At 45.8% G+C, this 15,309-nt stretch overlaps 1 protein-coding gene across 2 annotated transcripts in view; it reads left to right on the top strand.

Moving 5' to 3' along the window:
* Positions 1–14,979, top strand: part of LOC109309916 (protein diaphanous homolog 1-like) — a 71,564-nt gene extending 56,585 nt beyond the window's left edge. The window contains exons 12-14 of one of the 2 annotated variants that reach the window (XR_002101082.1): positions 4,777–4,863; positions 9,024–9,227; positions 12,140–12,221. Coding sequence is in view for 1 of the 2 variants with exons in the window: in XM_019534810.1 (XP_019390355.1) it covers positions 4,777–4,863; positions 12,140–12,300 (248 nt within the window). In the remaining variant the exon portion in view is untranslated. Of the gene's footprint in view, positions 1–4,776; positions 4,864–9,023; positions 9,228–12,139 lie in introns of both variants that reach the window. The other variant, XM_019534810.1, reaches the window with a different exon arrangement.
* Positions 14,980–15,309: the final 330 nt, after the last annotated feature.

Here is a 15,309-nt window from a genome sequence, read left to right as displayed (position 1 = left end):
CCTTTTCTTGAAACCTCCAATGCAGAAGATTCCATAGCTTTCCTGGGCAGCTTATTCCACTGTCCTACTGTTCTGATACTTAAGAATGTCCGAGGTTTAATCTAAATCTGCTTTACTGCAGTTTAACCCATTGCTTTTATGTGTTACTCAGTGAAGCAAGGGATGGTAGCCTTTCAAATATATGACAGCTGCTATCATGTCTAATGACTGGGCCTCTCAAGTATACTGTCACTCTAGGTACAGAACTGAAAAGCCCACCACAAGCCCAAGGCACACATTAATGACTTCGCAGTTATTTGCTATTTACAGCAACCTTATGGTTTCCTCACTTTGAATAGCAAATTTGTTAAATCTGGAGACTTTTACTCTGTGCCCAAAATTGTTAGTCTGCAGAATGAGAGACTCATGTAAGGCTTTTGTTTGGTGCTGCGGCTGGAAATGCATCTCCTCTCTAAGAGTACACTGTTCTGTACCATGGCAGGAGATTCTTCATTTATAAGCACAATCTGGTCTCTGCTACCAGGCACATTCCTTTGTTACAACATATGGACTCAATTACTCCCTCTCTCTGTTGATTTCCTGTCTCTTTTTTCATTTCCTGAAACTTATCCCCTTCTGCTGGCTGTTTGAATATGCATGCAGTGAAATGCCCCACAGGCTCTCACATTCTTTCTTTTCCTTTGGCTCACGAAGAGAGACAATGCTGTTGTAGAGCTTATGTTGAAGTGACTCCAAATTCTCATTGCAGTCCCAGTGAGGACATGAGCTTGTGGGCCTGGAGGTTTCAAGGTGGCCTTCCCCAGAGAAATCTGCCTTTTTTTCTAAGTGCATATTCAGGGACTACCTAGATTAATTGTGTCCTCACTCCTCTTCTGAAAGCGAGACCCCTTACTCCAGTATCTTCCCTGGCTTAGCATTTCATCTGTTTTCAGCCAACTGCTGTATCTATAAAAATATCATTTTCTCTCTTTTTCCTTTTCCTAGTATGCCTGTCTCTGAGATTCTGGGCTGCTTGAGCCTATGAATGTGAGGGGATGCAGTTAGGAGCATCAGGCTGCTCTGTTTTTCTCAGATGCTTTTGGTCCTTTTCCTGGCCATTTGCTTGTGCAGGCCCAGAGAAGCTCTACGTACTGTTTCCTTATGAGCACAGAGGGTACTCCCTTTTGGTGAGTCCCTTAGTTCCCATCTGCTACCTTTGCTTCAGAGTTGCGGCACTGCCTGTATGCGGTTCTGGGCAGGGGGAAAGGATTGCAGTACCTGAATGATTGAATTCATCACAGTTGGAGCTCCTTTGAGAGGTAGGGGGTAGAGGAAATACAATAAGCAAACATACAAGTTCATAATTTTCATCTCTTCCCTAAGCATATTCCAGTTTGCAGAAGAAGGAGGCTTGTCCAGCAGATTGTACCAGCAATCACAGTCAATACTTAACAGGAGCATGTTCTTCACAGGAGCATGTTCTTTTGAACGTGCTTCAGCCATGGCCCCTTTGGATTCTCTTGACTCTTGCAGCTGCCAGTGTTTTATAGGGCTGCTGCTCTTGCCACTCTTTGCCATCTCCTTCCCTTTCCCCTCCCAGCACTGGAAATTGTGATAGGAAGCAAGGACGGCAGTGCTCAGGGCTTACCTTACTGCTTTCTTCCTGGATAGCAAGAGGCATTTGTATGTGCCTTTTTCATGAGAACCCAGTGGTTCAGCAAATCCTACAAAAAGGACAAGAATTCTAGTCTGTGTGCTTATGACTCTAGAATTGGAGAACAAGTTAGTATCAGAGCTAAATAGTTTGAGTGCCCAACTCAGTGGCTGGGCATGATGTCAGTGTGCTTCTGGAAAAGATCCTACAAAAATTAATAACTTCCATAATAATTCTAGAAGGCATAAGTTCCTATGCTCATTGGTATGTATCCAAGCCACTCAGTCTAGCTATAGTAGGACCCAATAATCAGTCCATACCCTAGGGAGAGATCTGGAGAGTCCAGAGAGTTTGTATGGTACATGTCCCTAGACATTGTTTTGGCTGTACACATCACTGCTGCCCTTTATTCACAGCTGCTGGCTCAGACCCCATCACCGTAGACAAGTTGCAGAGCATCAGACACCATGACCTTAAACAGAAAAGCTGTAGAGCATCACCTAATATGCTCCATCCTACATGGGGTCTCAAGAAGGAGGAAATTGCAGAAGTAGGGGACCCTTTACCAAGAATATCGTGTTGCCTAGCCCAAAATGTTTGGCCTTGGGAATGGTGTATAAAGGAAGGGCAAAGGTTAGAGCAACTGTTAGAGCAACTGGGCCAATGTGAAGCTGTTAGTTTTTCAGGATGCTTCTCCTACTTCCCAGTTTTATTGTTTTCCAGTCTGGTTTGAGCTTAAACAAGGCAACATTCATCCAGCACCATATCTTATTACCTTGGGGTTCAGTAAATAGCAGTACTGTAGTTTTGTCAGTCATCCTGAGTCTCTCATCCTGTTTCTCCCTGATAAAGGCACTGCACAGCAATATAATTTCCATGCCATACCTATGCCATGCCTAGAAGCACCTTGGTAGGGAACTGGAAGAGTAGAATCTAGCTGTAGCTGATAGTAGAAAGATGTTCCCATCATTACATTCTTCGACTGTAAAGTTTCAAGGCAAGATTCGCTTTGACTGAAGGCCTCGGAGCAGAGAGCTCAGTATCTGGCCTTCATGAGGTGATGCATGGGTAATGGACCTCAGCCACCCTGACAGGCTGCAATTGTGTTGCTGAGTCATAGTGATCAGGGCTGTTCTTTTCCTAGGATGCACCCAACCCCGGGTGTCTGATGCTGTGTGTTTTTGTGCTCTTATCTCCCTCCTGCCTACACATCCTAGAGTCTCACAGTCACTTTTCCATCAGCTTTTAGAGGCTAGGTGGCCATGTATTTGAACCTCTACATAACAGTGCTTCACCTTTTTTTTATTTGTAACTGAGCATAGGATTGTCTATGTTTTCTGGAACCTGAGTACTATCAGACTCTGACTCTTGTATTGAGAATTTAGATCAGGCATATTGAGTTGTTTCTGCCAGCAGGTGGCATTGTGTGCAGACAGTCTGAAGCATGGGGAAATGCTGGCAGATGTCCTGATGTGATTTTTATAGATTTAGGTTTCATCAGGAACTGTTGCTATGGAAACTGGTTTGCAGTCTGCATTGAGTGTTCATTCAGAATGTTAACTCCTTCAGTGCCTTACTGACTGCAGGGCAGGCTACATAGGAATTGCTCAAGCTCCTTTTTCCCCCTCCTGCTATGCAAAGCTGTAAGGTAGGTTAGTTAGTATAAGGGCATCTGTCTGTGGGGATCTTATACTTAATAATATTCCTACAGGGTCATTCAGCCCTAGAGTGAAATGGGTTACAGAACCTAGTCAGATTCCCAGTTCACTTAGCAGGCTGATGCAGGGAAGAGCTCTGTCTCACTCTTTATTGGGAGGAAGCGGGGAAGGTAACTCTCCTGTTACCCTGCACTGGGCTCTGTCAGTGGGGAAGGATAGGCGTGGCTGGGTTTATATTGTTTTGTTTAAGCCTATGACATAGAATGTGATGGTGCAGGACCCCTTCCAGGACCCCTTATACTGAGAAGCCAAAGGCAATTTAGGTTCCTGCTGCTGCCTAGATCCTAGATCCAGGACTGCCTTGTTAGACAGGAGGGGGCACTGCCGTCTCATGGCCTCTGTTACGAAAGTGCTGCGTGTGCTTCTGCTGGCACATGCTCTTTGAACATGATGACATGCTTGTTGCTAGGGAAGAACAGCAGCTGAGGCCAGGATAATCTTCTTTGTGATCCGAACACTACAGAGGGAGGGCGAGGAGATTGGAAGGGAATGAATTGCACTAATAACCTGAAATTATTCTTGAAGAGAACCAGGAAAACAACTGAGCCAAGCAGGCAAAGAGAATGCAGGGAGCAGGGATGGCAAGTGTAAGAGACAGGGTTGCAGGGAAAATCTCAAAATCCACAGTCAGCAGCAAAATAATGGAGCTGGAGCCTTTGAGAAAAAAGTAAACTTAGAAAACCTGCCAAATGTTATCTATAACTCAGTTCCTATCCTTCCCCCATATGATACAATCCACTTCCCAAGTAGTTCTGTATCTCTGCACATCTCATCTTCCATGAAGAGTGAGGCATCCCTGCTGGTGCCAGGTATCTTTAAAAATCATAGAAAATTGAGACAAAGGGACCTTCAAAGGCCATCCAGTCCAACTGCTGCCAGAGGCAGGATCACTCTGTCCAAACCATCCCATACATTTGTGGGATGGCTCACTGTTGTACAGCCATTTCACTGTTGTATAACCTTTTAGTCAAACTACACCGTCAGCCCTGACAGTCGGAAGGCATAACACCTTAACCTGCCACAGGTATGGCAGGGAGACAACAATGGCCAATGTTGTTTTGCTTCAAGGGTTGTTAAAATACACTTGAGAGATCCAAAAAGTGAGCCATGCCAATAAACTAGAACTTGTCCAGTTCATGGTGGGGCAGGCAAAAATAGGACTTCTCCCTCTTCATGTGTTCTTTCCCCACCTCCTACATGTATATGTGGAGGGAGGAGAAAGGTGGTTCTTTCTTTGCTCCTTGCAGCTATCAGAGGAGTGGGGAGGGACAGGAATTATTTGTCTGCTTCCCTTGTGGGAAAAGAGATGGTGTCACAAAGGTGTGACTTTTCCCCTGTGATCTGGAACATCTAGGAGGTTTGGAGGTGCAATTTGTTCTATGCATGTCTGTCATGTCTACATATGACTTCTTGATTTCCTTACAGAGGGTGATGAGACGGGGGTAATGGACAGTCTGTTGGAGGCCCTGCAATCAGGAGCAGCTTTCCGTAGAAAAAGAGGACCACGCCAAGGTAAGTATTATTTGCTACACTTCCTCAGAGCAGGAGTTGATGGGCTACCTTTCCTCCCTGAGGACAAGAATTGGACTTGTCCAGTCAGAACAGGTCAGTTGGTCCTTGTGGCTCCACAATCTGCCTCCAACTGTGGCCAATGCCACAAGGTTCTTTAGGAAACAGCTTAGTCCAGAGCAGAGGACATGAACATTTTATAAAGGATATTGGGGAAAGTATCAGTAATTGAAGGCTGAAGGGAGCTGGAAAGTCCAGTGGGATAAAGACACTTGAAAGAGCAAGGAGATGTTAACTTCTGAAGGGCAACGCAATGAAGAAAGAGTTGCTGTAAAATGAGAGAGTGATTGGTGATTGACGATCATAGAAAGATGAGGAAAGGGGAGAGAGTCATGTTTGCTAATGTGATTGACAAAAGAGGTGCAACTATGGGGAAAGGTGGAGGCAATGACAAATGCATGTGTCAGCATAATTCTGTGATGTAGCTCATTTTCCTATGGGCTATGTCTTGCCATAATGTGTGTGCTTCATCATCTTCTGTCTATGACTGGGTGTGATTCCATGATCACACATCCACTATACTTTCCGATCGTGTTCGCTAGAGTCAACATGATTCAAGTGATCTTCCTGTGCCACCAGCTGCTGTTTGAACAGGCAGCTTTAGATCAAAATTTCCTATAAGGAGGGGGAAAGGAAGAGGATTTTCACTCCCAAGTGTACAACAACAGGAAGGGAATATTATGACATGTCTGCAGAATGCCAGGAATGATGCACTGTACCATAGGAAAGTGTGAGGACTAAGAACAGCATATAGATGATACAGTTGGCCACTCATTTTGTAATAGACTGAGAAATGTGGAGAGCAGACCTGTAACCCTGTTGTCCATCTAATCTAGCGCTCTTTGGAGAGACTACCGTTACTGCATTAAGTGTCTATTCCTATTATAAGTGTTGGCATTTAGCTCCTGTATTTGTGTGCAGTTTTACTTTGCAGCAAGGAACAAGAAACGTACCAATGTGACAGTGGTGTAATAGAGATCTGTGGAGTCAGTCATCACAGCTGGGAGAAGTCCTTCTTGGTGTTCTGGGTTTAAAAGCTACATGTTGCCACAGGCTTTCCTTTTGGTTTATCTGGAGATTTAATTTTTGGGTGCTGCAAGCTGCAGAGGCATTCAAGGTTGAGATTTCATTTACCTGTTTACCATTCTGCCTTTGATTTTGGGTTTATTGCTGGGTTTGGAGCTGCAACATCAGTCTTTGTAGTTCTTATCAGTAGAAAATTTCATTTATTTCGGTTTCCATCTGAGTATTTAGAATTCTGTAGATGCTGCATTTCCATTTATTTCTATAAATCTTTTTCCCTAAACAGTGGGGTATGTGATGCACTCTCCCCACCACCACCATGAGAGCTATTGAGGGCATTTCTCAATCCCTTGACACTTTTTAGTCTCACTCACTGCAGCAGCTGAAGAGCGTAGAGGCACTGTTTGTAAATCTCATCAGCTCCAATCTTTGACTCTGAGTTTCCTTAAAGGCAGCTGTGTCTATTCAGAGACAGTAGCAGCTCCTCGCTAGCATGTAAAGGAATGAAAAAGCAGACAGACCTCTGGGAAGTCTGTTTAATAACTTAACGGGCTCATTGTAGGGAAGAAGGGTGTCAGCAGAGGGGATTGTTCCAGCTAGTTCATTAAGAAAGGAGCGCAGACTGCTACAGTCGGCAGGATGTGTACACAATAGCCCAGTGTCCTCCTTCATTCAGACTTCATGATTGTCTTGCAGTCACGGTTTCAGCCTGATGATTCAGGCCTGATTTTTGGTTTGAGTGACTCAACTCATGTTCTTTTCTTACAGCCTTGACGTCATGCAGACCATCTGTTCTGTAGAACAGAGGCGAATAAAGAAAAATCTATCATAAATCTTGCCTCCCCCACCAAAGCTTGCTGGGTTGCCCACACTTCCACAGCCATCTCCCAACACAAGAGGGCAACAATACGCTTGTATTAGGCTGCCTGTTTCTGCTGGGCCTTCATTTCCTCAAACATGACATCTTGTAGAACAGCGAAGCTGCTTTTCATTTCTCAGTTTCTGTATTGCCCTGCTGTTGCTGATAGAGATTGCCCTTCTTGATACAGGGAGCCTGCTAGTAATAGTCCTTCCAGGTTCTGCCACTTCACGACATATCCCAACTGATTTCTGGGTCTGGAGATGCAAACACCTGAGTGAGCCTGAATGTTCTGCTAATGCTTTGCAGAGCTGCTGCAAAATCAGTTTAGAGCTGGTCTTCAGTGAGAGAGGCCCACTCTCCTGGGTGACCCAGTAGCCATGCTACAAGCATTTGCTGCTCAAAGTATAGTAAATTGACACAGTAAAGCACTAGTGAAAACTGAAATGTTTCCCATACTAAGGCTGCCAAAGGGTATCTTCAGCTCTTGAACGTATGTAAAAACAGAAGGGGAAGCAGGACAAGAGATTTTGAGACTGTGTAAGAAAGAACTTCCTGGGTTCTGTGCATGTGACTGAAAACCTACCAACACGGGCATGTGAGAGGGAAACCATACTGGGACAGTATGGTGAGTGTGAGAGAAAACATGCTGATGTGAGAGAGAGAGAGAGAGTGAGTGCATGTGCAAACATGCAAGAAAGCAAGAACCTGTTAAGCTGTGGGCATGAGAGGGGGATGAGAGAGAGAGAGAACCTGGGATGTGTATGCATATGGGTGAAGGTGTTGATGTGCATGTGGGTATGTTAGGAAGAAAATGAGAATCTGCTGGTGCATGGGTATGAATATGAGGAGAATCTACTGGTGTGACAGTGACAGAGACCATAGCAGTGTGTGTATATGAGACACAAACATACTGAGAGGCAGGAGGTATGAGAACACCTACCAGCATGAAAATGTACATATGTCTGTGCACAGGCACATGGTGGGGTCAGGGGAGGCAGGAGCAGGGGGAGATACAGAGAGAACCTACTGGGTGGCAGTGGTATGTGCTTGAGGCCATTTTTGCAGTGACCAGGCCTTGGCAGTGCCCTCATCTCCCCTGCTTTTACCTATACCATGTCATAGGATGTTGGTGTTTCAAGTGTTGTGTCTTGTAGCTGTATTTGAGAGTTTCAAGTGGCAATTTTGGGGAAGTATAGGATAAGTGATTGCCTGCAAACACAGGGGACCAGACTCAATAGCCCAGGTGGCCCTTTTTAGTCCTGTTCCCGTTTGTGTGTGTGAAGGATGCAATGTACCAGTGTGGGTGTGAGAAAAAGCACCAACATGTGTATATGGGCTGTTTTTCTCTCTCTCTCTGTCTCAGTATCAGTGGGGCTAGGTTGGACTCAGGCAATGCCCTCTTCCCACGGTGGGCCTGGGCCAGGCCAGGCCTCCGCTTCCCCTGCAGGTCCAGGTCGGGGCTGGGCCACACCCCCCCCACACCCCGCCCATGCAGACTGATTGGCAGAGCTGCACCCTGCCTTCCCCCTCACTCCCCCCCGACCCCACCCCACTCACCCCCTGCAGCCAGGATCAGGACTGCTGGCCACCTGCCCTGAGCACAGGATCAGGACCACTGGCCTGATCTGGCCTGCAGGTAGACCCGGGCGTTACCAGTCTAGCCCACTGGGGAAAATGGTTGGGCACCACTGTTGTAGAAGAGTCTTTTCTAGTGTCTGGTGTATAGATGCCAGAAGGGGAAGAGATGTACTATAAGATAAGTTTGAAACTAAGGTTGAAGTTATCATCCTGTTTAGCCCTGAGAACTCTGATAACATGGACGCTTTTGTGTTCTGGTTATTCCTAACAGTAGGCCTCTCTCACACTACTGTTTTTGTATATGCTTTCACAGGCACGAAGATGCAAGCATGCATTGTTAACTTGCAGTGTATTTTAAAACTATTTTTATGTTTACAAATGAAATATTAATATCCAGAGACATCCAAGGTTTGAATTCATCACATTCAAGATAGATTATCCTGAATGCTAGAAGGTTAAAGCCAGGTTAAAGCCTGGTTCAAATGGGATACGAGGTCTTGCCTCAAATGGCTGGGAGTACCTAGTACCAGTGGAAAAGCATTTAATACTGGCCGAGCTTTTTGGCCTGGGATTGGAGGAGTGTCTTTCAGTGGGATCTGAAAGCAATCTGACTAGTGCCTCTTTTATTTCCTCTCACCAGACTCTCTCTTGTCCCTCTGTGAGGTGGAGGAGGATACGCCTGAGCGGGTAACACATGGGCATGTTATTCTCCCGTCCCCCACTCTCATTGTGTGTGTGTGACTCCTCATGTCTGCAGGCAGGGAGGGCTAGAAGAGGAGACTGAGACACATGCAGCCTGAGGAGTGGATCCCAGGAGTGGATTGAAAATGGGCCTTTTTCACTGGTATCTTTGAATCTTGCTCTGATTCTTCTTTTCACTTTCCTGTCTAAAGTGCAGCCCACCTAGCTGCCAGCCTTGGAGCCTGCAGCTAGCCCACAGAACTGGGCTGCCAGGTCACATTGCTCTCAGGGCTTGGCTGCAGCAGGCTGTTTCTTGTTGTCTCTCTCCTCATTCTCTTCCCTTCCTGCCAGTGTGTGCAGTCTTCCTGATTCCAGTACCGCAGTGATCCATCATGCAGAGAGTGCAGCAGCTGACACTTCCATTTACTATTTTGGTGCTTCAGTTACTCACATTCTGTCTCCTGCATAGCAGCTCTCAGAGCACAGCTTTGGATTTCAGGAAGTTCAGACAGAATCTGAGAAGCCATGTCTGTATTGCCCATAAACTGGGTGTTGGCAGCAGATTGGATGTGGGGGGTTAAGATGGGGCTGGGCTTTAAAGAGTATAATTCAGCCAGTGGACTTAAGGGACCTAACTAGTTGCAATTAGCAAGTTGTGTCTTGAACATACTCTTTGGAAAGACATACAGGAAAGCACCTATCAGGTCTGTAACAAGGATAAGCCCTTGAAGAAGGATTCATTCAGGGAATGATAGGGTCTATGACTGCGATTTGTCCTTTGGAACTGTGTTTCAGGTGAGAGACTGAAAATCAGTGGGGTGTAGGAAGCAGATTACCAGAGGCTAGGAAACAGATGAGGGTTGCACCTTGTGCCTCGGGATGCAAGGAGTCTTGGGGGAAAGGGGAACCTGTAACAGGCATGAGAGGTAGGAGCAGAACACAAGCAGAATCAGACTGGAGGCTCTATAGATGTAAAAGTTGAGGAGGTGCTGCTAGAAGCATACTGTGGAAGAGCTCAGAAAGGTGGTGTAGGAAGCACCTTGGAAGCTTATGATGCAGTCATTAGGATAGCCCTGACAGGGTTTGTTTGTTCTTCAGTTTAGGGTTGCAGAGAGTAGAACTGCATAATAAAATCTTTAACAGGATGAGGTTCTTGGGAGTGAAGGTCATGGGATGGAGCAGAAATAAGTAAAAGGGCTGGTAGAGAGGTGTTTCTATGCCCGAAGTGATGACAGCAGACTGCCATAGCTGTTGCAGGGATAAACCCTGTGCAGGTCATCCACACAGGATGGACATTTAGTAGCGTACTGTAAAGAGTCCATAGAAGGGCTTAATCCCTGTGCAGGGGACCTCCAGCTGGGAGTTGTACTTGTCTGTGCCTAATGCATGTCTCCTTTGCATGCTGTTCCATGTTCTCAGTGTTCAAAAGTGTCCGGTCTAGAAACTGCATGGGAAACTGTCCAAGAGAAGTGACTGCTTTGCTGTCTTATAAAGAGTTAACTCTCCCCGTGACTGTCATGTCTCTAAGCAGGAACTCACCTGCTGCTTTGAACTCCTGTAAGTGACTTGTCACTTCTACAGCTTCTTCTAACCATAGAAGTTTCTTCCTGGACACTTGGGCCTGAGAGAGTGCCTACATATGCATCACATAATGAATCCATGCAGACTGTAGTGCACATGTACTTATGTGCATGCATGCATACATACCACAGCATGTGTGCACTGGGTTCAACCTGCATGTGTGCTGCAGTGGATAGTTTGTGTGCGTGTCTGACCATATATATGAACACAGAGCTTGCCTATATGTGTGCACACCTGTTCAGGTTAGTGAGTGTGTGCATCAGCCTAAGTGCCGCAAGTGAGTGTATGGATGTATTCAGTGTTGGAGCTGGCTGAGTGTATATGTTAATGATATGGTCAATGACTTGTCCTCCCTGTGCAAGCACTGTGCCCAAACCTCTTCTTATCATTATCCTGAAGTTCAGCAGGGCATGGTAGCTGTTCTGATTCAGGGCTGTTTGCTTGACTGAGCCTCAGTGGTGAACTCCATGAAGCTTTCACACTCATGATCTGGATAAACTCAGGTCTTAGGTGTAAAGAGACGTCTTAAGGGATGTGTAATATCTAGACATTGTGTCATTAGGATGTCATATGTGATTTACAGGTGAAAGATGGTGGTGTTTCTCCATTTTACTGTGATATCTAGGTAGCACAATAAGGCATGGAAGGATTACAAGGGATGTAAGGATCTGTCAAAATTTTGTAGTGAACCAGGAAATAGCACCCTCCATTTGGCCATTGTGTGTTACCCAGCAAAAACAAAAGTGGGGAAAGGTGTGTCAGGCCCCTCCCCCCACCCTTAGACTGTCCAAGCACAAGAGGTAGGGAGTTATTTCTGTGATACTGCTCGCTTTTAGTCTTGTTCTCTTCTCTGGACTTCCCTTGCTAGTGTGTGGAGACAACCTTAAACTCTGAGCTTCTGAACTTTGTTATTTTAATTCAGGATGCATGTCCCTTCCCATCATTCAGCCTTTGGACCAGAAAGTGGATACTGGCAACACTCAACTAGCTCCCTAAAAGTAATGAGTTCTGAAAACACATTCGATGACTTGCTTGACTCCTGCGTAGTGTATGGCTAATTCTTGTACTTCTTACTTTCATCGAATCTCCCATATGCCACCAAGCCAGAGTGTTGTTGTTACACTCTCTTTTCTAAGTGGCCCATCCCTGTGCTATCTGAAATTGTAGCATGGTTTTCTATGCTACATCCTGTGGGTTATAGGACAGTCTGTTTATAAATGTTGCTCCCATTCAAACAGTACATGTGTCATGGCTCCAGGCCCTTTATGAAAGATCCCCTGTTATTTCAGGGGCTCTGGAAGCTTTAATTGTATTGAAACAGCAATTCTATAGGATTGTTCCAGGACATCATGCATCAGCCTGTTCTTCCCAGTCCCTGGCAACCATGCCAGATTGCAGCTCTAGTCAGCCAACCTGAAGGACAGTGACCTCCACCTAAGCAAGTATGCACCAATGTATCCCTGAGCTAGTTTCTCACAGTCTTTTCTCTTACAGCAAACAGGAAAGCCGGCTGTGCTGTCACCTCATTGCTAGCCTCGGAGCTGACAAAGGATGAGGCACTAAGTACAGTACCACGCAAGATGACAAAGAGTGAGTTGGCAGCTGATGGAGGAGTCCATGATGAAGCCATGGAGATGATCAGCCGTTCAAGCTAGACCTGGGTGATGGATTAGGGCTGAAATCTGCAGGACTGAAAAAAATGTGCAAAGGAAGCAAAATACACTGGGTCACTTTGCAGTCTTTTAGCCTGGGCCTGTGGGGTAGTGTAATTTCCTTCTTGCTCTTGGGCCTGCTTGTGCCAGCTTTTTGGCCTTTTGTTTTTGTTCTCTAGATCATCTCCAATCTTCAGTCTGCCTCTCTCAAATTACAAGGCATAATGCTTTAGCTGAATGTAAGCCATGCTCTCAGAGCAAAGGTGAGAGACACTGGTTTAGCCCTCCTTTCTCTGCAGGAGTATGGTAGAGCATACTGGGAGGTAAGGGGTGTAGAGGGAGGGATTAGAAGCCACCACCCCACCTACACATATCCCTGCATTGCGTGTTGCCAAAGCAGGAACTTTACAAGCTGCCTTAACCTGAACTTTTTAAAGTATCTCTAATTTTGGGACATGCTGCTGAGCCAGGCCAGCCAAAAGCTCCATTTCCCCAAGAGACTGACCTCCAGCAGTGCTGGAGGTTCTCAACCTGCTTCCTTATCCATCTCTATGTGGGAGGAAATTTTGTAGGTCAGTTTAGCTGAACTTCAGTTTCTCTAGCTGCTGGGTTGTGTTCTTGTACCCAGCACCTTCTCTTGTGCCCTCTTTCTACCACATGCTAGGAAAGGAAGTGACTCAGTAAATACCTGGGGTGGGAAGCGCTGTCCTTGTCTCCCTCAGGACCTGCTGCTTTCCTGCTCAACCCAGATCCTTCTTCTGCTTGTTATATTTATTCTAGCATCTCTTCAGCTGAGCCTTCCTGCCACTGGAATTAATGACATAGCAGTGATTACTCAAGAGGAAATAGGTGAAGTATTCATTGCTGATAGGCTGTTGGGCAGGAAGCTGTTCTAATGCAGTAGCTGCCTCTGCATGTTTTGGAACCGAGAAGAATAAAAGTTAGGTGTAGTGTTCTGTGTTGCTCAGTGTCCTACAAAAGCGTTTGCTGCAGCCCCAAAGCAGCCTCTGCTTGGAATGAAGCTAGGGCTGCAGTTCTCTGCAGTGTACAGTCTGAACAGCACACTCTGGAAAGCATATGATCTTTTGGAGCAAATCTCTTGTGGCTGCAGCTTGAGCCCCACCCAGGCTTATCAAGTCTGCTTGCTTCAGCTGTTGTGTTGTGCCATGCAGAGGAACTTCCTATCTCCTTGCCGTGGTGATAGACAGATGGAGGCTCCTTCTGACTAAAAAGTCACTTTGCAAATGTATCTATTTTTGTATCAAATTTTGTTTTAAAAGGAAATTTTAATGTACAGTGAAAATACCTAAAACATTTGCATGTTCCTGGAGTCCCTTCCCTGCACCATGTGCATTTTTCTGCCAGCTGTGGGATAGTGGAAGTAACCACCTACAGCACTGCACTGTGTTCTATTGTCCCCAGAGCATAAAGGAGCTGGCCATTCACTGCGCTGTCTCTGGCTACTGTCCCCTTGCCTAGAGGAGCTGTTTCATTGCATGTACTAGGGAGAGCCTATCCATCATGTGCATGCAATAGAGGAATTCAAATGCTGGCTCTAGTTTTATCTCACAGGTGTGAGATGATCTATATATAATATGATGTATTTTATCACCCAGGGGCTGCTAGCCCAGCTTGAGGATGTTGGGCAAGCAAGGGGTGGAGCTGTGCCTGACATCCTGAAGCAGAGGGGGAGCAGGCAGGAGCCCTTTTCTGGCAGCATCCCAACTGCTTGCCTTAATGTCATCTATTGGTATAGGAGCTGGGAATGTGAATAGTGCAAACTCAGCTTTGGGCCCCTGTGTTCCTGGGGTTTTGGTGTCATTCTAATTTAATATATTAAAGGAGGCACATTTTATTGTGGTGTAAGTGCTGAAGTGATCTCTAATAGTCCAGAGTAGTCTGGGCCTTGCACACATCTCTGTGGCTACTTCAGCTGTTGCACCTGTGAGCTTTCTATACGTATGGAATGGATGAACATGATGGCTTTTCATGCATTTGTATAGCATGAGTGCCCCAATATTGTGCACTTCCCACAGTGTGTAATTACTTAGTCTTTTGGACCTCAGACCATGCCCCAGCTTTAGGCATAGCTATCCCAAAGCCTTGCAGGAGATTTCCATTCTTTGAGAGATTCCTGTTTTGCAGCTTGGGGTCACAATGATAGAATCACATCTCTACATTTGACAGCTAGCAAATTAGAAAACAGGTATTGTTCTGCCTGTAGTCATCCCTTGGCACTTCCACAGAGGAGTAGTAATGGGCCTGCAAACTCTGGGATATGTCTGGGGCTTAAGGGAAAGGGCTGCTGAGGGTGCAGCGTTTGGGGCTTCACATCTGGGGAGAGGAAGTTGGGGAGCATAAAAGGAAAATTAGCCCCAGTGGACTCTTTTGGTATCTGCTACTCCCCAAAAAGAGGGAGAAATAGATGCTACAAGTGAAGGAGTGACTGTCTTTTTTTTGCAGATGCCTGGATAGATGCTGCCAGAGATTAGGTCTAATACTGCCTTCTCCCTTTCCAAGCCAAAGGTGTCATGCCCAGAGGTTTTGCAGCTTTTATTTGTTAACTACTTTTGTTGTTTAAAAAAAGACCATTCCATTTCCAAACTGCTTTGGGTGTTTCCTGGGACTTGTGATCAGCTCTGATTATTTTGTTTGAAATGTTAATAAACAGTTGAAACTGTGCAGGGTTCTCAGCCTCCCATTTCCTTTCATTAGCAGCATGGCATAGCTGGGCCCCCTGCCATGATACAATGGCAAAGGGTGTCCTGAAAGCAGATGCTGTGTTCCCCAGCTGAACTAGAGCAAATGTGGAGGGGCAGTTTCAGGATAGCATACTTGCCTGCTCACTCCTCTCTTCCTCTCTGTTTTGGTCAGTGTACAAGCAACCTTGCAGTGTTCCAGGCATGTGTATGCTCATAGCCATCACGTGGAACCACAGTTCTTTTGCTTGTGGCAATGTGCATGGTCAGCCATAACTTTATGATGGATGAGATATTGGAAATCAGCTTTCCA

This window comes from Crocodylus porosus, unplaced genomic scaffold (genome assembly GCF_001723895.1).
Source record: "Crocodylus porosus isolate Cpor-Errol unplaced genomic scaffold, CroPor_comp1, whole genome shotgun sequence".
Taxonomy (NCBI): domain Eukaryota; kingdom Metazoa; phylum Chordata; order Crocodylia; family Crocodylidae; genus Crocodylus; species Crocodylus porosus.
This window is presented reverse-complemented; position numbering and strand designations above follow the sequence as displayed.